The sequence below is a fragment of the Equus asinus genome, chromosome 5 (assembly GCF_041296235.1).
Source record: "Equus asinus isolate D_3611 breed Donkey chromosome 5, EquAss-T2T_v2, whole genome shotgun sequence".
Classification (NCBI taxonomy): Eukaryota; Metazoa; Chordata; class Mammalia; order Perissodactyla; family Equidae; genus Equus; species Equus asinus.
In genome coordinates, this window is record NC_091794.1 from 88,293,487 (window position 1) to 88,316,166 (window position 22,680).

The 22,680-nt window shown below is 52.3% G+C and overlaps 1 protein-coding gene across 1 annotated transcript in view; it reads left to right on the forward strand.

Moving 5' to 3' along the window:
• Positions 1-22,680, forward strand: part of CSMD2 (CUB and Sushi multiple domains 2) — a 588,433-nt gene that overhangs the window by 185,769 nt on the left and 379,984 nt on the right. The window contains exon 4 of the mRNA XM_070510384.1: positions 7,972-8,166. Coding sequence (XP_070366485.1) covers positions 7,972-8,166 — 195 coding nt within the window. The remainder of the gene's footprint in view (positions 1-7,971; positions 8,167-22,680) is intronic.

A 22,680-nucleotide genomic window follows, 5' to 3' on the forward strand; every position in this document is an offset into this window, starting at 1 on the left:
GCACTGACAGCCCTCTGCGGCCCCTGCTGATGTGATGATGGATGGACGTCTGTGCAGCCCCAGCTAGATGCGGTGGAGGCTGGAGCCAACAAGGGGTCTGACCAGGCGTGGGTTGGACCCGTCCCAGGCCTGGCAGGAGAGGGACTATGCAGGTGCTGAGAGCAGTGCCCCATGATGGGAAAGCAGTGAGACAGACACAGGCCTTGAAGCCTGGGGATCCAGGTGACAACCTGATTAGATCCAATAGCTTGGGTTTCAACCCCAGCCCTGGTCCCAAGTAGGGTGTGACGCTGGGTCGGACTTAGCCCCGCTGTTCCTTATTCCTCCCCAAAGGGGACCGTGATAGTGCCTCTGTCGGGAGAAGATGAAATCGAAGAGTCCAGATAAAGTGCTGAGCAGAGTGCCAGCTCTTAGTAAGCACCCAGAGGTGACAGTTGTTATTACGACCAGCTGTGTGACCCTTCACCTCTCTGATTCAGCTCTTTTTGGTAAAATACGGTTCATAAATACCAACCTAAAGAGTAGCTACGAGGACTAAAGTCCGTCCTATTGAATGGGAAAGAGTGGGGACTAAAGACACACATGCCTGTCCCTACAGCCAGCACTGGGCCCTGTCCCCAGGGCCACAGTGTAGAGGAAAGGATACCTGTCAGTCCCCAGGGGTAGGCTGCCTGTCTCTTCCCTGCCCACTTCCTCCCAGTCGCCTCTGTCCAGGACCGTCGCCTGCGTGGCCCCCTCTGCTCACAGCTCCTTCCCGTCCCTGGCTCCCAGCAAAGCTCACCTTTTCACGGTTCTCTTTCTGTATTATGGGGAGACAGGAGGGTCCTGGGACCTAAATCATGCACCTGAGATAAGAACATAACTAATAAACACTAGCTCAGGGTTGCCAAACCGTGGCCCATGGGCTGGCCTCCCGTTTTATAAGTAAAGTTTTGTTGGAACACGTATTGTCTACGGCTGCTTTTGTGCTGCCGTGGGGAAGTGGGGTCACTGGGACAGAGAGCATATGGCCTACAAGGCCCGAAATATTGACTATTTGATCCTTTACCAAAAGGTTTGCCAACCCCGCACTAGTTTATTGAGATATATATATATATATGTATATATCAATATATATGTGTCACATTTTTATTTTATATATATATGTATTTCATTCATTCAACACATTCCAATAGAGCACTCTCTTCCCACCAGGCATTAAATCAAGCAGTTGATAAATAAAGAATGCGACACCATTCCTGCCCCGGGGGAGTCCAGAGATGAAAACAGACACCTAGACAAACACTTACGAGCAGACTCAGCTCTTACTCGGAAGCCGGGGTGTTGTAAATGCAGCAATGAATGGACTGCAATGTTGTACGGATGCAGGAACTGAAGTGCAAGTAAAACCCCGACATCATTGCATAAATGGGCTCCCCAAGATCCAATCACGTGAAATGTGGGATTGTGAGGTTGCAAAATTAACGAAAGGACCAGAGCACGCCCGTGCAGTTAATGGGCTGGGGGTTCCGGGATTCTGGGAGCCAATTGCCAATGACATTATGTCTGAATTTATACTCTGTCAGGACGCGTTCTTGTGGGACTTTACAGTTTATACGAGACACCTGGGATAGTAAGGAGGACTTCAGAGAGGAAGTGACATTGAAGTGTGGCCTTGAAGGATGAGTAGGAGTCTGCCAGATGGAGAATTTGAGAGAAAAGTTTGATATGCCTGGGGAACCTGTGGTTTAGAACAGCGATGATGGAAGGGACTAGACTGGTGAGCAAGACGTGAGGCAGAAAATGTCAGCAAGATCTGATCACGGAAGGATGAGGCTGTGTAAGCCTAAGATTTGATTTATCCTGACAGCAATGGGAAGGTTCTCAGAGTTTTCTTTTTCTTTCCTTCTGTTTATTTTTATTAATCTTGCAAATGGTTATTTATTCTCACTTGAATCACGCAGAAGGCCAGAGGGCCTGCATTTGGGCCTCAGTGGCCGGGAGCCCATTTTTGGCACGTGTGCACCTGATGGAGTGAACAGGACAGGGCCGTGGTGAATTTGTCACTCCAGCATCCAGAATGCTCCCTCCAGCATCAGTGTGGACAGTGCATTGAAGCAGGCAAGGCCAGCACCAGGAGATCCGCGCTGGGCACAGAAGTCTAAGGGAGAGATGACGAGGTTCTTCAGATGAGAAGGAAGGAGAGGGCGAGTGTGGTTTATGGGGGTTGGGAAGTCCAGGGGAGAGGCCAGGCTTGCTGCCCCTAGAAGTCGAAGCCCAGCAACAAGAAAGGCCCTGGAGGTGGAGCAATTCATGGCTCAGTGAGAGAAACCCACCTGGGCTGGTGGGATAACCTACATGAATTGGTTTCAAACTCAGCCCTGCTTTGAATCCCCTAGAGATCCCAGGCCCCCCTCTGAAATTCGGATTCAATGGGCTTAGGGACAGGGTCTTGGCATCGGTGTCTTTATAAAACTCCCCATGTGACCCTGATGCTGAAGGTTGCAAAGTCACAAACACGAGCAAAAGAACAGGCTCATGGTAGAAAGCGTATGCCCAGCTCTGGTCAGGGAGAGGCCTGGCAGGGCAGGCCCTGTGGACTCCTGGGCGGGATACCCCATCTGAGGCCCTGGTGCCCTGCCTTGATTTGATTGACAGGTAGCAGGAAATGTACAGGACCAGGCTAGGGGTTGAATGCTTGGTGGTCACCCCAAGTCATCCCTCAAGGAGAATGAGCATGAGTCCCTTATGAGAGTTTCAAGGTCCACCAGTCCCCATGGACTCTCTGTGGAAGGGTCGAGACAAGCACGGCCTGGCGCAGGTGGAGAGTGTGCAGGCTCAGCAGCTGGGCCCTGCTGGGGAGACCCAGCTCCCTCCCCCAGCAAGCTCTGTGGCCTTGGGGAGATGCCCCAACTTCCCTGGCAATCCTGCTCATCTCAACAAGGGATAATAACAGCACTTCTCTCAACGGGTTGTTAGGAGGATTAAATAAGATCATTAAGTCATTCAACAAACTTTTATCAAGGTATTAGTATACATCAAGCACTGTTCTAGGAGTTAGAACACAGAAGTGAACAAAATAGACCAGGAAATGTCTGTCTGCATGGAGTTACATTGTAGCAGGGTGAGACAAATAAACAAATGAATGTGTCAAATATATACTATGTCAGATGGAAGGAGAGGAAGTGGAGACAGCAATTAGAGACAATTCTTTGAGGATGGAAATATATACAAAGCACTTGACACTGAGGATGGTGCCTAGTAAGTATGCAACAAATTATGTTTATAAGGCCAAACGGCTAAAAGGAAGGGAGTTATAAAGACTAACCAAGATAATGTGTGATGCAGAAGTGCCTAGCACAGAGGAGGTCCTCAAAAGATAGTGGTTCTAATTCCTCCCTTCCCGACCATGCCCGCTACCCCACAATCATGCACATGCACACGCATTCACGCACATCCATCATGCCACACACACAGCACCATCTCCTCTTTCCACGCTGAGAGTTTTGGGAACTGAATCCTTCCCCCGAGTCCTTTTTCCCAGCCGTCTTTCCACTTTGAATCAAGCGGGTGGCCATGGAGATGAAACTAGTTACTTGATGGAGGATAGGAAATCAAACATATGGAGGGTGCTTGTCCAGAGAGCATAAACGACTCTTCATTATAATACGGGAGATAAAGTCTCAAATTAAAAATAAAAGAAGGCATGATGTAGCTTTTGCTGCACTCCAACCACAGAGGAGCTTCATTGTCATACAATCACTGAGAATATTGTGTTGATTGGCAAGAGCCAGGCTTTGTAGAAGGGACAAAATTCCCCAGCGCTAATCTACAATGGAATTGTTCAATGTCAGGCACCGCTTTAATAATATTGTTCTGGGCCGCGTCGGATGTAAATATCCCACTCTTCATTTTGTAAGCAATCAAAGGCAAGTTTTATAGATGGGAGAGCGTGAACGGTTATAATATCTGTGCCAAAAAACACACGGGCAAAATCGAAAAATCAAAAGAACACTGCGCCTTAGGAAGGCTTGCTCTGTGGCTTATCTCCGATCTCCTCTGTCCAGCAAGTTGGGCATCAGACACGTTACAAAAGACTACACTTTAAATGTTGCCCTTGATGTTATTAAAAAGTACAGGATTGGCAAATCAGACTGGAGAAAAAACCAGACAATTAAATCAAGACACTCAGGTCATCACCCTTCATCTTGTCGCAGCGCCTAGAACGATGAAAGGAGGAGGGAACTCTTGTTCAGGAAGCACTCACTATGTGTTGGGCCCTTGGTCTCAGTCAGAAGCAGTATCACATTCCAATTAAGAGTGCTGAACGATGGAGCCAGCAAAACCTAGATTCGTAACTAGCTCTGCCATTTTCTAACTGTGTGGCCTTAGGAAAGCTACTTAACCTCTCTGGGCTTTAGTTTTTTCATCTGCAAAATGAGGATGTAGGTATCCCACAGGATTATTTTGAGGATTAAGTGAAATAAACTTGTAGCCCAGAGCCTGAAACATACCACACCCTAAATAGTGGGTACTATACATCTAGCTTTATTTAATCTGCACAATAGCCCTGTTATGGGTTGAATTGTGTTCCCCTAAAAATACGTTGCGGTCCTAAACCCCAGTACCTGTGAATGTGACCTTATTTGGAAATAGGATCTTGGCAGATAATGAGGTTAAGATGAGCCAATATGGTGTGTCCTAATCCAAGATGATTAATGTCCCTGTAAAAAGGTGAAATTGGGACACAGAGGCACAGAGGGAGAATGCCATGTGAAGCTGGAGGACCGGAGTGATGCACCTACAAGCCAAGGACTGCCAAAGATGCTAGAAAACCCCCAGAAGCTGAGAAGAGACAAGGAAGCATTCTTCTACAAGTTTCAGAGAGAGCACGGCCCTGCTGACGCCTTGATTTTGGACTTCCAGCCTCCAGAACTGTGAGACAATAAGTATCAGCTGTTTTAGGCAGCCGGTTCGTGGTACTTTGTTACAGCAGCTCTAGGAAACTAATACAGCCGCCCCTCCATGGTAAGGAAAAGTATCCTCATTTTCAGATAATGAATTGATGCCCAGAGAGGTAAAGCTTACAGCTGGAGATCACTCAGCTAGAGGCAGACAAGCTGAGGTTTGAATCCTGGCCTCTCCGAGCCCAACGGCTGCCCGTTCTCCATTCACTGTGTGGCCTCTCAGGAGCAGAGCTCGAGATGAAAAGGGAGGTGGGGTTGGAAGTGAGCCCCATTCATCACACCCGAGTCCCAGCGGAGGGGCCGGGTCAGAGCGGTCTGCTCATGAACAGCTCATTAAGTAAAGAGCAGTGAGCCTGGAGAGGGACTTTTTAAAAAGAATCAACTTTTATTTATGGTGACGTTCCAGTCATTAATTTTGAAGGAAGAAAACCCAAAGCAGGAACAGGTTCATTAAAAATTTGACATTAGTAATTTAATTAAATTGGGTCTTTGCGTCTTGTTGCGGAAAATGAAACGTTAGTTCTACACCGGTTCTCAGCCCATGTCCCCTGGTTGGCTTCCTCCCCTCACCTTAGCTTGCTTTCTTCTCCAAATGTTTACCTGACCCGCCCCTCCAACCCCCAACACTCACACACATCACAGTCGCTGCCTCTGCTGCCAGCCAGCCGCATGGGATCATGGGAAACGCCAAGGAAGCCAGCAGCACGGGATCATGGGAAATGCCAAGGAGCCAGCAGCAGGATCATGGGAAATGCCAAGGAAGCCAGCAGCACGGAAGCATGGGAAACGCCAAGGAAGTCAGCAGCACGGGAGCATGGGAAATGCTAAGCTGGGCTAACGGACAGGGTGATGGAGGTAAATCCTTTCATTGGGGTCATCTCACTTGTCAGAGGTAGAGAATGGGCAAGGAAGAGCTCTTCAGTCCTTAAAATAACTCTCTCACAAAAACATAAGCCTCTTGAGGGTGGAGACATGCTTTGTCTAGTTCTCTCGCGACCACAGTAGGCCCACAATAAATTTTTGTTGCATGAAAGAATTAACACACGAATGAGTAGCTCTCCCAAACAACTAACTAATGAACACACAAATATGTCCCTATGAGGCCAGGCACTGAGAGGCTCCCAGGATACACCCATGGACCAGACCAGGCCCCTCCCTCTGGCCCTGTGGCCCAGTGAAATGATGCTGTCTGCCATTTTTTGAGCACCTACTATGTGCTGGACACTTTGCCAGGCATGTGTCTTTTATTGTCGGTAACCCCCTTAACCACTGGATATTATTATCTTCCTTTCTCAGTTGAGGAAACTAGAGCTCAGAGAGGTCATATGACTCAAGGCCACAGAGTAAGACAGTGACCACACCTGGTTTCAGACCCAGGTCAAGCTGGTTCCCAAGTCTGTCGGTTCCCTCTACACCAAGGTGTCTTCTCCTGGAAGGGGAGGAGAAGGAGGGGGAGGAAAAGTCTTCTTTCTTCTGTTCCGAGATCATCAGCACTGGCAGAGGGAGTCCTGGAAGACAGCAACATGGGCAGGAAGAGGGTTTTGCAAGGACCTGGGAAGCCCTCTAGAATCCAGGCTGACTATCTCCACTTCTCCATCTTTATTCCTCATCCTTACCCCTACCCTCTCACTCCAGACTCCCTGAGCTCCCAGGTTATCTCTGGCCTCAGGGCCTTTGCACATGATATTTCCTCTTTCTGGAACACTCTTTGGCTTAGCTAATTCTTACTAATCAATCTGGGTTCAGCATAAACGTCAACACTTCCAGGAAGCCATCTCTGACCACTCGAGACTAGGTTTGGTCCCCTGCCCGGCCTCTATCCCATCATAGCACAGCATACCTCTAATGGCGCACATCTCCTGCTGGACCGGGAGCTTAGATTCACTTGGGTTGAACTCACTGTACGCCAGCTCTGTCTTATGCATTTTACAGACCTTAACTCATTTAATTCTTACAACAACCCCATGAGGGAGGAAGGGACTGTTGTGAACCCCATCTTACAAATGAGGAAACTGAGGCACAGAGAGGTTGAGAGACTTGCCCAAGGTCCCATAGGTAGCGATGGGATGGGATCAGGCGGGGATGGAACCTAAGCACTGCGGCTCTCGTGTCTGTACTCACCACTACTCTGCTCCACGGCCTCAATAAATCATCTCCGGGTGAATCATGGAGAAGTACTTGGATGGCAGTCTGGATGTGGCTGTGACTCCTCGTCCTTGCCCTTTGGGGACATCCTAGAATGGTGGGAGGTGTGACCTTCAGGGCACAGGCAGTTCTAACTCTGGGGGGGAAGGTAGGGGAGCTGGGGCAGGTTGAACAGTCACTCGGCACGGAGCACCCCCCCCCCCCCACCTCCTGACTGGCGGGTCGTGATGCTCTGCAGCCTCACCAAGGCCGATTCCGCTGGATGATGAGAGCACGCTGCCCTGATGGCTTTGGCTCGGTTGCACGCTGTATACCACCTTCTCTGGTTCCCCTTTCCCTTTTAAATGGGTCAGTCGGATCAGAAGTCAGGCTCTTGTCTCCCCACCCCTCTGCCTACTCCAGCACTAACGGCCCCTTCAGCTCCCCCAAACCCGCCAAAGTGCCCCCTGGCTGCCGGGGCAGGTGCACCTGAAGAAAAGGACGTTGGGTTTAACGAGCACCTGCTCCATGCCACGCTCTGCATCCCTTCCGTGGTGTTTAGTGAGGGGTGTGGGCTCTGAAATCAGAGCAACCAAACCCAAGAGATGAAAGTGATCTCCCTGGGGCATCTCGAGTGATGGGACGGACATAATTCACATCCAGGGCTGCCCAGGAGAAAAGGCAGGAAACCTGGACATCATGTTATAAATCGTAGGTGTGGCTGCTCCTTGACACGTGACTCTGCGAGTGTTCATGGACTGCACACCCCTGCGAGGGCCAGCCCCGTCCTACAGAGGGAAAGAGGCACAGGGAGGAGACTTGCCGAGGGAGGTGCTGCTGGGAAGCGGGGTGAAGGGCTGGAGCCGGCTCACGGGCTGTGTTACTCTCCCTCTCCTCACAGTTCTTCCCAGTCACACGTGTGGGAACCCCGGGCGGCTGCCCAACGGCGTCCAGCAGGGCTCCACCTTCAACCTCGGCGACAAGGTCCGCTACAGCTGCAACCCCGGCTTCTTCCTGGAGGGCCACGCCGTGCTCACCTGCCACTCGGGCTCCGAGAACAGTGCCACGTGGGACTTCCCCCTGCCCTCCTGCAGAGGTAGGTGGCCAGAGACGGCTGACAGGGTGGGTGGCAACTGGGAGGGGATGCTTGAACCCCCAGTGGGACCCAGCCTCCAGTGGGGATGCTGCGCCACCCATTCCAGCAGGATGTGGGGTACCTACTATGGGGAGCCGATATTGGGGGGCATCGAGGGTCCTCAGGGCCCCCAGGTATTCGAGGGGCTTCTTAGGTGTGCCGCCTCACTCTCCTTCCCCCTACATCAACAGACTTATTTTTAGCCCATCTGCCCTCTGCTTCAGCCCTCCTGTCTCAGAAGAAACATCGTTTCTCTTCCCGTTACAGACCATCTCTCCTCTTGTGCATGATTCTCTCCCCCGGCTGTTTTCCTACTGACCTCACTCCGGCAATTATTCTTTTTTCTTTTTCTGTCAAGTCAACCTCTCTACCTGTTTAATGGCATCCTCCTCTCAGCCTCCAAATGTGCTCAAAACCTTTTTACTCCAATTGTCACCTCACACACATGCACTCACGCACGCAAACCCCACCCGCCCTCAATGCTACATCTGCCTCCGTCTCCCAGCTGGGTGACCAGCTTGTCCTGGTTTGCTTAGGACTTTTCCATTTTAAGCTCTGAAACTCCCACATCCTGGAAACCCCCTTAGTCCCAGGCAAACCAGGACCGTTGGTCACCCTCTTCCCAGTCTATTTCTTATTGCCCCACCCCAAAATAACCAAGCTTATTTCTGAAATAATTTCCCATGCCTCTTATCTGGTGATGAACATAACACAACCATTTCTAAATGGTCTTAGAAAATACAGAAAAAATAGAGAAGAAACAAAATTTACCCATTTTAACCATGATTTTCATGTATTTCCTTCCTGTCTTCTTCCAATACATATTGCACATATGCATATATTATAAGTATGTACATAATTGGGATTATAATGCATGTAGATTTTTTTTAACCACCTTTTAAAAACTGTGACATCACACTGTAGGATTTCCCCACACGACCAGCAGTGCCGAGCATCTTGAAAACTCCATCCAGCCTTGTCTCTCCTCCTTACCTCTCGTCTCTTATGGCTCCTCTGCAGGCTGGCCTTTGCCTCCCCCGATTCTGCGCCATGTTGCCAAATCAGAATTGTTTTGGCCCTTATTTTCCTCGACCTCCCAACAGCCTTTTGCACTGTTGACCTCTCTTTTCTTCGTGAAACTCTCATCTTTAAATTCCATACACCCAGACGTAGGTCTGGGGGGTCATTTCAAGGAGTTGAGAAAAGATTGGAACAAGTGGCTCTCCTGGCTTCAAGTTTTGCCTTTCTCTCACAGGAAGGTTTTCTGTAATTACCGTCAAACAACCAGAAGCAGCTCGTCCCCCACCATATGCGCACACCCTTTTGACTGTCTACACCAGGGGTGGAAAATATTTGGCACGTATATCTCTTCTCTTTTTCCCACTCCTATGGCAGACATAATTAATTGATCATAGCATCCTTTCCACTTGAGTTCAGACACAGCTGTGAATTCCTTCCCAAGAGGCAAGCCACAACCAATCGATCTGAGTTGCCACTTGCCTCCATGTTTGCTTAGCCTTCTTCAACCAATAGCATCAGCCTCAGCCATATTGGTCCTCCTTGGTGGAGCCAAAGGGAACTAGAGTCTCCTTTCCTGCCTTCCTAGGTCCCATCCTCTCAGCCCCCATTTCTAAATCGAGATGTGCCTCTCTTCATGTGATTAACATCAGGAACTACCAAACCGATCACGCGAGACCTCAGCTTCCACACACAGGTGTGTGGCCCTGAGTGGCTTAACCACGACCTGAAGTGCCATATCCAGCCCTCCTTATAGAATCTGTACCCGCCCCTGCCCAGAGGATGTCACGCTTTAACACTCTGACCTTCCAAGGAAGGGTGTCGGAACTGTGACATGGTAATAGAATTTGAAACATGATAGTGAATGAAATCAAGTATGTAAGTTGAGAAATATAAACCACAGTTTTCCCTCTTCTTACAGCTCTATAAATATCATACTCTTTTAATCCATATGAAAATTAAAAACAAATGTAGCCCACTGGGGCCAGCCCGGTGGTGCAGCGGTTAAGTTTGCAGGTTCCGCTTCTCGGCGGCCCGGGGTTCACTGGTTCGGATCCCAGGTGCGGACATGGCACTGCTTGGCAGCCATGCTGTGGTAGGCGTCCCAGGTATAAACTAGAGGAAGATGGGCACGGATGTTAGCTCAGAGCCAGGCTTCCTCAGCAAAAAGAGGAGGACTGGCAGTAGTTAGCTGAGTAGTTAGCTAATCTTCCTCAAAAAAAAAAAAAAGTAGCCCAAGTGTCAGAGGTAGAGGGGCGTCACCCTGTCCTGTAAAGTGTAATTCACATGAATGTCCCATCCTAGCGCGGTGGAAATCCACTCTCCCTGCCAGTATCTTCAGGAGCCTGTGTCAGCTTTTGAGTCCTCCGAACCTTGACCTCACTACCATGCCCCGCCTCCCTTAGTTCTGCTCTGCCCGTTTACGTTGAGAGCTTGGCTCGTTTTTCTTGTCCTCCCCAAACAAAACCAAAAGCAGAAAACAACAGCCACTAACAGAGGTGTTTGCATGTGGCACAGTCTTTATTGAAGATTAGTGGTGACGCTGGGAGTTTGCATCTCAGCGAAGCAAACGGCTTAACATGAAAGTCTGAGCCATCAGGAGCCGCCAAGTCCTTTGGCCCCTTCTCTCCGGAAGCTTCTCCCTGGTGTCTGTCTTGGCGGGCTCCAGCTTCCCCTGTGGTGTGCATTGTACCTCTTTCTCCAGCGTCCTCCACTCTGCCACCTCTGGCACCCTGGCCTCCTTTCGGGGCTTCCATCGACTAAGGCACAGGAGCCCCGTGGCTTTGCCATCTCCTTACAAGCTAATGTCTCCCATCCCCACCCAAGCTATTTAGGGATAGGGTGGCACTTTCGGGATCAAAGAGAGCTTTGACCTGAAAGAAACTCTGGGGCTGCCTGTAAAAGTATCTTTTTCATTCACCCACTAGTTAAAGATAAGTGATGAGGGCCGCCTCACCGAGGCCTTCCTTTGCCAAGTTGGGTCATGGCCCTGCAGTCCAGTGTCTGCACATCTGGGCATGGGGTGCAGCAAGGGCCAGCCTTTCAACGGGAGGGAGCAGGCTGGGTGAGGGTGTTCCCCCAGCATTCACATCACAGCAGTCATTCATGAGCACGAGGTGCCTTTTTGGGGCATGACTCTCTCTCCCAATTCTCTTCCAGACTCTCACATGTTGAGATTCTTCCCCTCCTTCCACTTAAATGCTGGAGGGCCCAGCGTGGCCCCTTCGCCGCGAACGTCTTGCATCTCTTGGAATTTCTCATCCACTGCATGGCTTCTCGTTGTCGCCCGGGGGCACTGTCTGATCTCTCCCTCCCACCCCACCCTCGGTCCTACACTTCAGGCCCTTATGGATATCAGATACCACTCAACCTCCTCAGAGTGGGTTTCAAAGGGGGCACGTCCAAAACGTCACTCTTTCTATTTTCCTACACCTGCTTTTGGCTGCCTTCCCCAGTTCAGTGAAGAGTGTCACCCTCTGATGTCGCCCAGCCAGACACCCCAGTGGCATCTAACACTCCTCATTCTGTTTGCCTTCTGCATCATCAGTCACTGTGTCCTGGCAAGCTTCCCTCTGCTCCGGCCCTCCCCTCCACGCCTCTGCCACTATTTAGGGGGTCCTGGCCAGTGACAGTCTAGCCCTGTCATCTCTCGCCTGTCTCATTGCAAAGTGTCCCTCACTGGGCGGCTGCCCTCTGGTCCCCCAGCACACACATCCCAATCCATTCTCCACGGCGGGAGCAAACTTCCTAAGATGCGCATCTGACAGAATCACCTGTTGCTTAGAACTGAGGCAGTGGCCATTCATCGCTGACAGGGTCAAGGTCAGACTCCTCAGCGTGGAGCACAAGGCCCTTCCGGAAAGAGTCCCAGGCGGACGTTTCTAAGTCCTCTTGGAGTAGCTTCCAATGTAGCCACACCAGGGAATGCTCCCTTCTGGGAAGCCAGCTGAGGATGCCACCTTTTGCTTCCAGAAGGCTTTGACTCCCTGGTGCCTGGGGGCTGAGATGTGACTGTCCCACTCTCGGGACCCCACTCCCTGGGCTTCGGGTCCATGTCTCCATTCGAGTTCGCCACAAGGGGCAAGAATAGCCTGAGAAGCATCCTCAGTGATGTCAGTAATTTTTGGAAAGTGATTTCCCAAACCACCCTTCCTTAGGAGGCCAAGCTAGACAGGAGCGGAGGGGCTCCTCCGTGCCGTGCCATGCCGGGAGCCGCGGTCATGCCAGAGTTAAGGGGTTCATACTCATGGAGGATTAAAACCTCTTGGTCTCTCCCCCTCTCGTGTGGAACTCACAGGGGCTGGCATCTGTGCGTGGGTAAACCTCATCCACCGGGCAGTGGTCCATAAATATTTGCTGAATGACTACATGGCTGGATGGGTCTAATTCACCCTCAGGATCATGTCGGCATACAAGCCCCGAAGGGAAATTACCGGCCTAGTTAGCCCACCAGCCCAGCAGCGCTGAGCGACATGAGCTTTCTAAGTTCAAGGCTTCCCAGAGCAGGGTGGAGGGCAGCGTGCTCCTGCTTCATACAGGAACAGCCAAGTGCGTGGCTGAAAGGTGGGCTCGGTCTGGGGACACAGCCAAGACTAAGGGGGAATGGGGGCCAGCTGGGGTCAGGGGGCAGAGCGGGCGTGAGTCTCCATCCCAAGGCTCGTGGCCCGTCAAGGCTTGGTCCCGCTGGCAGAGGAAAGGAGGCGGGCCAGTCACCCCTCCTCGCTCTGTGTCACTCTGGGCACCTCTTCCGAGGCCGAGGTCCCTGGGAGACGCTGAGCTGTGTGCACCCTCTTTGATCCACAAGAAGGAAGACGTGGATTTCAGCCACTGGCCTCTGACTTGTGAATCAAAGAAGGCCGCCTGGGGAAGGACAGGGTTCGCATGTGCTGGGGGCTGAGAGGCAGGTGGTGGCGAGAAAGCAGCCTGAGCAAGGGACGCCTGGGCTCTGAGGCTCCAGCCAAACCCTGCAGGCTGCCACCAGACCCAGGGAAGTGGGCACTTTGTCTGCAGAAGCTTGGACCTCGAGCACTGAGCTGCATTCCAGAGTTTCTGGCCCCAGGGGGAGGAACCTGTGGAATGTGAGACAGAGACAGTGAGTGTGTCACACATGGAAAGAACCTGGAGTCAGACAGGCCTCAGTTCAAGCCCGGCTACACCAGCTCCTAGCTGTGAGTTGTGTCGTGGTGGTTTCCTGCTAAACCTCCCTGAGCTTTAAAGTGAGGACATGAGTGGCAGCCTTACTCGTTCATTCACTCAGGATTCAGTGACTTTTTATTGAGTGCCTACTGTGTGCCGGACAGTCATTGATTCAATCATTATTTATTCACTGCCTACTAAGTGCCAGATATTGTTCTAGATATAAAGAATTGCAGGGATGAACACAAGTCAGACCAAACTCCATGATCTCATGAGGTTTACATTCTAGCAGCCAGGAGGCAGAAAACAGACAAAACTCAAACAAATGTCAGATCATGATAGGAGCTATGAAGGAAATAAAATAGCTAGTGATGAGGAGGCTACTTTAGATGGTGCTGTCACGAGAGGACTCTCTGAGAAGGTGACATTTGAACTGAGTCCTGAATGACAAAAAGGAGCCTGTGATGTGAAGACCTAGGGAAGGGCATTCTTGACAAAAGGAGCAGCAGGTGCAAAGGCCCTGAGGCAGGAGAGAGGCTGACATGTTAGAAGAACAGAAAACAGGCCCATGTGGCAAAGTAGAGTGGGACAGAGGGCAGATGGCAAGGGTAGGGCTGTGGTGAAGCAGGGCAAGATGTTTAGGTTTGGTTCTAAGTTCAGGAGGGAGCCAGCAAGGAGTTTTAAGAAGAAATATGTGCAATTTAACTTAAATTTTTAAAAAGATCACTCTGGATGCTAGAAAGGAGAGAGACTGTAGCTGGGCAAGAGGCACAACCGGGGACTAGTTAGGAGGCAGTCTTGCAGGCATGCAGGCTGAAGCTGAGGCATCTCGGCGGAGGCTGGTCATGGCTGGGATGGAGGGAAGCGGGTAGACTGGGGCCGTGGTTGGGGCATGCAGCCGACAACCTTGCTGGTGGATTGGATGTAGGTGCTGATGGAACAAATGGTTGAGGTTGACCCCTAAGCTCTTTCTGGAGTGCTGATGAGGTGGGGATGCTGACGCCCAAGATGGGGATGCCTGGGCCTGGGAGCAGGAAGTGCGTGCCCCAAGGAGAATCCAGGGAGCTCATTTTGTCCAGATAAAGTCTGAGATGCCTGTGAGACCTCCGGGTGGGGTATTAATTCTGTGGCTGGGGCAGTTCTGAGCTAGAAAGAGATCTGGGGGAGGGGTAAGGGACCCTAAGGTGGCCATGTAGACAGCAAGGAGGGTCTGGGCCCCATTGTGCTCATCAAATTACACAACATGCAGAAAGCACCAAATACCAAGCCAGGTGCAGTGTGGACCTTGAGTGATTCTGAGCTTGGGGCCTTGACGTGGACCATAGTTCCCAGCTACTCCCAGCTGTGGGGTTCCTGGACTCCCACTGGGACCACTAGCCTTTCTCCTGTCCCCTTTGCCATCACTGTTACTACAGAACCGTTCAGAACATGAGCTTTGGAGTCTGAGCACCTGGATTCAAATCTTGACCCTGCCGCTCAAATCCACTAGCTGAGTGACTTTGCGCTAGTTACTCAACCTCTCTGTGCCCCAGTTTTCTCACCTGTAAATGAGAATAAACTTACTTGACTCATAAGCTAGAAGTGAGGCTCTAGTTGACAAATGCCAAGCACACAGCGGAGGGCCTTGTTCACAGCAATGACTCAATGAGAGTTAGCTGTCCTTGTGATTCTGACCGCCACTGTTGAGATGTTGTTATCTCTATTACAAGCGAGGAAGCTGAGGCCCAGAGAGGTGAGGTATTTTGCCTGTGATCACACAGCTAGAGGGTAGTGGAACCAGGATTCCGCTTAAGTCCGTGTGCCTACCAGCCGTGTTCCTGACCACCCTTGCCTACTGCAGGCAAGGACAATGGCCTGTGACCCGTGCAGGAGACTCATGACGCCGCCAGCACTTCTGTCACTCCTCCCGCTGGGTGGACCAGGGCCTGAGAGCTTGGTCCTCTTGTAGGTGCATCCCATGCATGGGTCCACCAGCCAGGGACTGCCCAGGCTCCCGTGGTTTCCCCTGGACCTCCTCTTTAACTTGTCCCATGAGCTCTCAGGGGAGAAGCCTCCAGGAAAGGGCCTGAGGTCATTCTGTTGGGCAGATGCCGCTTTGGGGGGCGGGGCGCAGGGGCCAGGGGCTGCTTTCCTTCTTAGGAATGAACCTGGCTCACCCCTCCCCCTGAGCCTAGGCAGCTGAGCCCACACTTTGGAGGGAGCACAGAGCCCCTGCCTCAGGCCCCTCAGGCAGAGGAATGAGGGGAGCAAGGCGGGGGTGGGGGGGTACCTCATACCTGGAAAGCCCCTCTCCAGGGTCAGGGGCTTGCGGGACCCTGCTCCAGCCCACGTCAGGAACAGAACTGCAGCAACCGAGGCCTGAGGGGCAGAGAAATAGGTGGGTAATGGCGTGGGTCAGGAGTCGGTGTCCTGGATTCGAATCCGTGTGCCAACATTTAGGAGGCATGTGACCCCGAGCCTCAGTTTCCTCATCTGTCAAATGTGGGTGATAGAGCACCTGTCTCTTCAAGTGGTTTGAGGACTAAATGAGAAAATGCAGGTAATTCCATGCCTGGCCTGTAATGAAAGTTCAACAAGGAAGTTCTCTGACCAACCACCATGTCCTGTCTGCAGGGTCCCCGCAGAAGGACACCTTGAGGGGCATCCCCATGCAAGGAGTCTGGAGGGGGTGGAAATAGCAATGCTCTCAGGCAATTGGCAATTTCCTAATTTTAAGGAGGGGTGTTCTTGATAAAGCCAAGGATAGAGGGGCAGGACCCTGAGCCCCCAGGAGAAGGGACTGATGAGATTGAGCAGGTTATGGGGGCCCCAGCCAGGATGCCAGGCTACACAGGACAAGAAAACGGGGAGCCCTGGAGCTCTGGGGAACGCATGCCCTGATTCTCTCAGTCTGGCTCTTGAGTTGTAAGCGAGCGGCTTCTCCCCCAGGGCCTGTGGGATTTTCATGTCCTAGGGAGGGAGGATGTGGACAGAAGCTCAATGCCAAGGACCCCGAACCTTCCAGGCCTCCAAGAATATGTGCTGGAGTCGACCTGGGGTGGAGGAGGAGGGGTATGACGCAGCTTCCTCCATCCCTACCTGAGATTTGTGAGTCACGGGAGAGTCCACAGATGTCAGAGGGGGCTGAGGGAGAGCTCTCTGAAATTAGAGTTAATTGAAGAAATTTCAGGGGACCTTAAAGTCGATCGTAAATCAAGTCCTGAGCTTGGAAAGGCAACTGGCAGCCTGACACACCTGCGGCTTAGCGTGTGCATGACGTGATGGCCGTGCCGACTGCCCATCGCCAGAGAAGGAGAGAGAGCAAATGAGTATTTTAGGACTGTGGTGTCAGCTGAAGGTTGTGTTTTACGACTCTGAAGTTGTAACCGTGAAATATGATGCCTTGTTTAAAGTGTGAGAAGATCTCCAAACAACTTTTACAGCGTCTTCAATCAAAACGGGACGGTTCAGGAACAAGGTGTCGGAGGAGCCTGAGAGGCAGGGGGACTCACGCGGCGAAGGTGCCATCTGCAGAGCAGACTGGCGGCTCTGGCCACAGGGTCTCGAGCTCCTGAGCCCTCAGTTCCAGCACAGTCTAGAATTTAGTCAATGACTAAAATAGGGAAGTCTGAATATCTTGGGATGGCTTACTACACTGCTGTCAAGAAGAGAGGTGTGATGTAGTGTGGAGACCACAGTCCTGGTGCCAGAGAGACTGGAATCCTGACTCGGCCACCTGCTGTGTGACCTTCGAAAAGTTACTTAACCTCTCTGAGCTTCAGTTTCCTATTTCATTTATTTATTCATCAGATGTTTATTGAGTGCCTGCTATACACCAGGAAGTGTGGTTGATGCTGGGGACAGAACAGACATGGCCCCTGCCCTCACGGAGTTTACTGTCCAGACATTCAGTAAATTACATAATTGATCAATTAATTATGGGAAAGCATGCGGTGCACTGAAAGCGTAAGATGAGGAGAAGGGGTATTCTGTTCCTGGAAAGAATCTTGAGGAAGTGACAGACTGGGGCCGAAGGGCTGAGGAGGGGCCAGCCAGGCCCAACGAGGTAGGAAAGAAGTTTCCAGAAAGAGAAAATAGCGCTTTCAAAGGTCCTCAAGCAGGGATATGCTTGGCAAATCAGTAGAGGAAGCCAGAGTGGATATGGGAAGTAGGTGGCAGAGTCCGGGATGAGGGGAGGCCCCGGAAGGTCCCTGTCAGCCTGGGGCTGGTCTCCTTTATCCTGGGCGGCGGAGGGAGTTACTGAAGGTTCTGACGGAGAGGAGCGGCGTCATCAGGCCTGTGCTTCCCGGGAGCCCCCGGGCCTCTGCGTGAAGCATGCGCGGGCTGGGGCAGGAGGGGGCCTTGGAGACCAGGGGCGGGCTTGGTGGCTGGGCTGACTCGGAGCGCAGTTCCCGTAGAGTAGAGCAGACGCAGTGGAGGCGGGAGACCAAATCCAGAGCCAGTTAGGAGGACCAGCAGAGTTTGGTCATGGTTGGGTGTGGGGTGCTGGGGAGCTGTGGATGTCGCCCGGCCTGCGGCATGAGGCACTCGGGGAAGAGTGCTGAGTCTCCAAGACAGGGAGCTCCGGGTTCAGTGGGGGGCCAGGACGGGGCATCTTGTGGGGTTGAGGCTGAGAGCCCTGGTGGATGTCCGGGTGGGTTTCTAAGATGGGGACTAAGCAGGAGGCTGCGGGTCATTCTCTTTCCCCCGAGACCTGCCTCCCCTCGGCATTCCCTGCTGATGCATCGTCCACTGAGAAATGTGGACCAGGTCCAAGGAGACAGGGGACCATGGGCCTGGGCAGAGACCTCTCCACGCGGGGTGGCTGGGGTCACTCAGTTCTCAGCGCTCCGTCCCTGCACTCCTGACGCTGCTCGCTCGCCTTTTCCTCCGGGAGCTCCCTTCCCCTCGGCCTGCCCTTTCTCGGCCTCCTTTCAGCACCATGCTTCTGCCTGCTGCTCATCAACTGTCAGTTCTGGCCCCGGCCTTTCTCCACCCCCATGGAACGAGTTCCCTCTTCATCCCATGGACTCCCAGCCTCTCAGGCTCCAGGTCCTCTGGACTCTGCTCCAGGCCCATGGGCATCGCCAGCTGGTTGTCCCTCAGGCGGAGGAGGAGGGGCCCTCACTGTCCCAGCGCTGCTTGTCCTCTGGGGCCCCGGTTTACGCAAACAGCACCATCGTCAGCCCTGTTGCCCTGTTAGGGACCTCGCCGTCCTCTTTCCCTCCTCCTCGTCTTGACTGCCCATCCCTGGGTGGAGTCCGCGTCCTCCTGCCTCTCCCCCCGCCTGGCTCTTGAATCTCTCTGGTCCTTCTCTTCCCTCCCACTGCCACTGCCACCGGGTCAGGCTTTGAGGACTGCAACAACTGCTTCACGGTTCTCACTGCTGGTCTCACCTGCCACCCTCGCCACCCCCCAAGCCGCAGCATCCGTCCGTCACGCAGGGACAGAGTCATCCTCTAAACAGGTCCGCACTTGTACTCCCTGTTGGGAAGCCGACAGAGGCCCTGACACCGCAGCATAGAATCCCACCCCTTGGCCGGACCGTCACGGCCTTTCTGAGCCCATCTCTCCCCTCCCTTCCCATGGCCACCGCACAGAGCATCCCGCGCATCCCGCACCTTCACGCGGTGGAAACTGGCCATTCCCCAAGCACGCCCCGCCCATCAGGCCCCCTGTTTGGAGGGCTCTGTTCCCCCTGCCAGGAGCCCCTTCTTCTTCCTCCTTCAGCACACTCCTACTCCTTTTTCACCATGATTCTCCTAAGCTTCAGTGCAGTCCAGATTAAGCCACTGTGGCTAAAGGTATAGGCAGTTTCACCTGGTGTAGACAGGCCAGGGTGGGACTGTTGGGGACCAGCAGGCCCGGTGCTTGCTGGGAACGACGTTGACACATCTCCCACTTGCTGACTGGCTCCGGTAGCTTATCTCCCTGGTAATGGTCATGGTGACGTTATTTACATCAGAGGGAGACAAACTGCCTCAGACGTCAGACTTCATAGCCTCCCGCCAAAGAGACCCCCTGGGTGGAAATATGGTAAAGCTTGACAAGACCAAGAAACAGCACCATCAGACTGGACTCAAAGCCAGGCAAGGGAACTCTGCCTACCCGCCCTGCCTCCTTCCTTCCTGGGGCCTGGGCCCCTGAACTGGGGGTAGCAAGGGAGGGAGGTGGAGGAGATGGAACCCAGCTCCTTCACTTGGCATTCAAGGCCCTTCAGAGTGAACCCCAGCCTTCCTGCCCGACCTGGCTCTGCCGTCTCTGCCTCGCAGCCCTGGCTGGTCAGTCCCTATACACACCACTCACCATCCAGCTGCCTTGCTCTTGCTGCTTGCTCCACCCAGGACGCCCCTCCCCTGAGCCTACGAGCAGTCAGCTCTCAAAGGAAGGGAATCTGCCAGCTCAACATCCACTGTAGCCAGACTCTGACTACATCTCACTGGTGCCACCTGGTCCAAGCCACCATCCTCTCTCACCTGCGTCATGATAGTAGCCTCTACAAGCTCCCCTGCTTCGGCCTTCACCGTCTCTGGTTTGTTGTCTACACAGCAGCTCGAGGGATCCTGTTAATACACAAGTCAGATCACATCATCCCTTGCTCAGAACCCTCCACTGGCTTCTCATCTCACTCAAGTAAAAGCCCAGTCCCTAACGGTGGCCTCTAAGGCCCTGCATGGGGCCTCGTCCCCTGCCACTCTTCCACCAGCTCCCACTGCTCCAGCCCCTCAGGTCTCTGGATGCTCTTCAACGGTGCTAGGCCTCTGCACCCTGTGGCCTTTGCATCCACTGTTCCATCTAGAATGCTCTTCCCCCTGATAACCACATGGCTTCTGCTCTCTCCTTCAGGTCTTTGCTCAAATGTCAGCTTCACGGTGAGGCCTTCCCTGGTCTCCTTTCTGAAATGTCCGTACCCCACTCCCAGCACAGCGTACTCCCCACCCTCCTACGTGTACGGCCACCTCATTTACCCGAGGGTTTACCTGCTTGTCTTGGACGTTATCTGTTACCACTGACTGGAGTGTGAGCTCCATCACGGGAGGGGGTTTTGTTTGTTTTATTTGCAGCTGAATCCCCAGCACCTAGAACAATGGCTGACGTGTAGTAGGCATGCAGTAAACATACGTTGAATGAATGAATGGATGGCTGGCTGGCTGGATGTCTCAGCACACATGCTGCCTCCTCTTTGAAGCCCTCCCTAAGTCCATATGCCATCACTGTGCCTTGATATCCCCAAATAACAATTCTGGGGGGTGTGCATGTTTGCCCGCCTGGCCCGACTCTGAGAAACACCTGGGGGCAGGGACAAAATCAGGCTTTTCAGGATGTGGTGCCGGCCCTCACCCAGTGTTCGGCACGCAGTGGGTGCTCAGTGTGTGGGTGTGGGAGGGAAACATTCGTGAGCACCTACTGAGTGCAGCCCCTTCACGTCTGTGCTCACACACACCTGAGAGCTGGCATGTAGAAAGGGGCTCGTTCTCTTGACATAGACCATGCCCCTCGAGGATGACATTAATAAGAATAGTTCAGGATGCTGAAGGAACTCACTTTTATCTCCATCCCACGCCGCTTCTGTGTATCCGGCTGTCAGCTCCACCTCCCCTCTAGGACGCCCCCCCACACACTCGGCCCTGGTGTCCACAGCTGAACTGCTGGTCACCTTCCACACCACAGGGTGCTCCCTGCTGCAGGAAATGGCACCTGTCTTCCGTCCAGATGCTCATGCCTAACACCAGAATTCGTCCCTCGCAACTGCTGAGTCCTGTAGATTCTATTTCCTAAATATCTCTCAAGTAAGTCTCTTCCCACCATCCCCATGGCCTTAGCTCAGATCTCATCTGGCCTCCCCTGGACTTTGGTGACTAGGTCCTACCAAAAGCATCCTGCCCACCCCCTCGACTCAGACTGGCCACGGCCACAGCCATCTCTCTACAATGCAAACCGAATCATATGTCTTTGCTCCCTTTGATCCTCAAGATGAAGCAGAAGGAAAAGAAGAACTCAGGATTTGTTGGGTCTCTCCCATATGCCAATCACTGGCTAAGGCTAGGCACTGTCACCTTCATTATCCCACTCAGTCATCACAACATACCACTGTACAGAAGCAAAATGAGGCTTACAGAAATAAGCCCCAGGTCACATGGCTGGCAAATTGTGGAGGCTGAATTCAAATCTAGATCTTCCCGACCCCCAAATCCGTTCTCTTTGCCAATAGTCCACTGCTTCCAAATCTTTCTGGCCCAGTGTTCTCTATCATGTGGCTCTCTCTACATTTCCAGGACCATCGCCCATCCTTTCTGTCTTCTCACTTTTAGACATGCGTTGTGGTTTTGTGCTTATGACATTTGGTTCCCCCTTCTCTTAAATACCCTTCCCTTTTTCTCTATCTAGTGAACTTCTATTCATCCTTCAAAACCCAGCTCTAAGGGCACATTTTCTGTTAAGCTTTCCCATATTGACTCACCCAAGCAAAGTAATTTGCTGCTTATGTTTGTCCTTAGAGTGTGAATTGTGCTCCTGGGAGAGAGGGGAGTGAATGGGTTAAGAGCACAGCCCTGGAGTCAGACTGCAGGCTTAGAATTCCAGCTCTTTTAATCACTACGAGCTGTGTCACTTTTGGCAAATAACTGAATCTCTGTGTTTAGGTTTCCTTACCTGAAAAATGGGAATGATCCTTCATAGAGTCATAGTAAGTATTAAAGGAAATACGTAGAGTAGTTAGAATGGTGCCTGGCAGAGTATAAATGCTCGATACATATTAGCTTTATTATTGTTTCTCTGCTGCCTCTGATACACATTTCAACCCTGATACTGCATTTTTCCTTTCTTTGCAATTTAGTCTATATCTCTAATGCAGCAGATGCTAAGTGTGTCATAATTGCCTACTTGCATACAGGCACCAGGAGGGCAGGCTTAAAAGTTTGGATGCCTTTCCTTCCATCACCCAGCTAGCAAGCAGCAGGGGAGGGACCCCCACTGAGGTCTGCCGTCATTCAGAAGCCAGTGCTCATAACTGCTATGGGCCAGAGCGTGTTCCTTGGGTCATTTTTTCTGACTATCGAGTCTCAGCTCATATTTAGGCTAGAGCAGAAAGATTATGCCATGTTGTGCTGCCGAGATGAGCAGAACAGGGTCCCTGCCCTTGGGGATCCCAGTGGAGCTCAGAACCTGGAGTGGAAGTCAGGCACGTGAACAGGTCATTCGAACAGTGCGACGTGCCTTGTCTGAGGTCGGACACATTGCTGCGGGAGCACAGAGGACAGAGCACTTGCTAAAAGCTTCAAGGAGTGAGGCTTTACCAAGAGGTGGCATTGGAGCCGGTCTCCAAGCATCAGAAAAGTTACT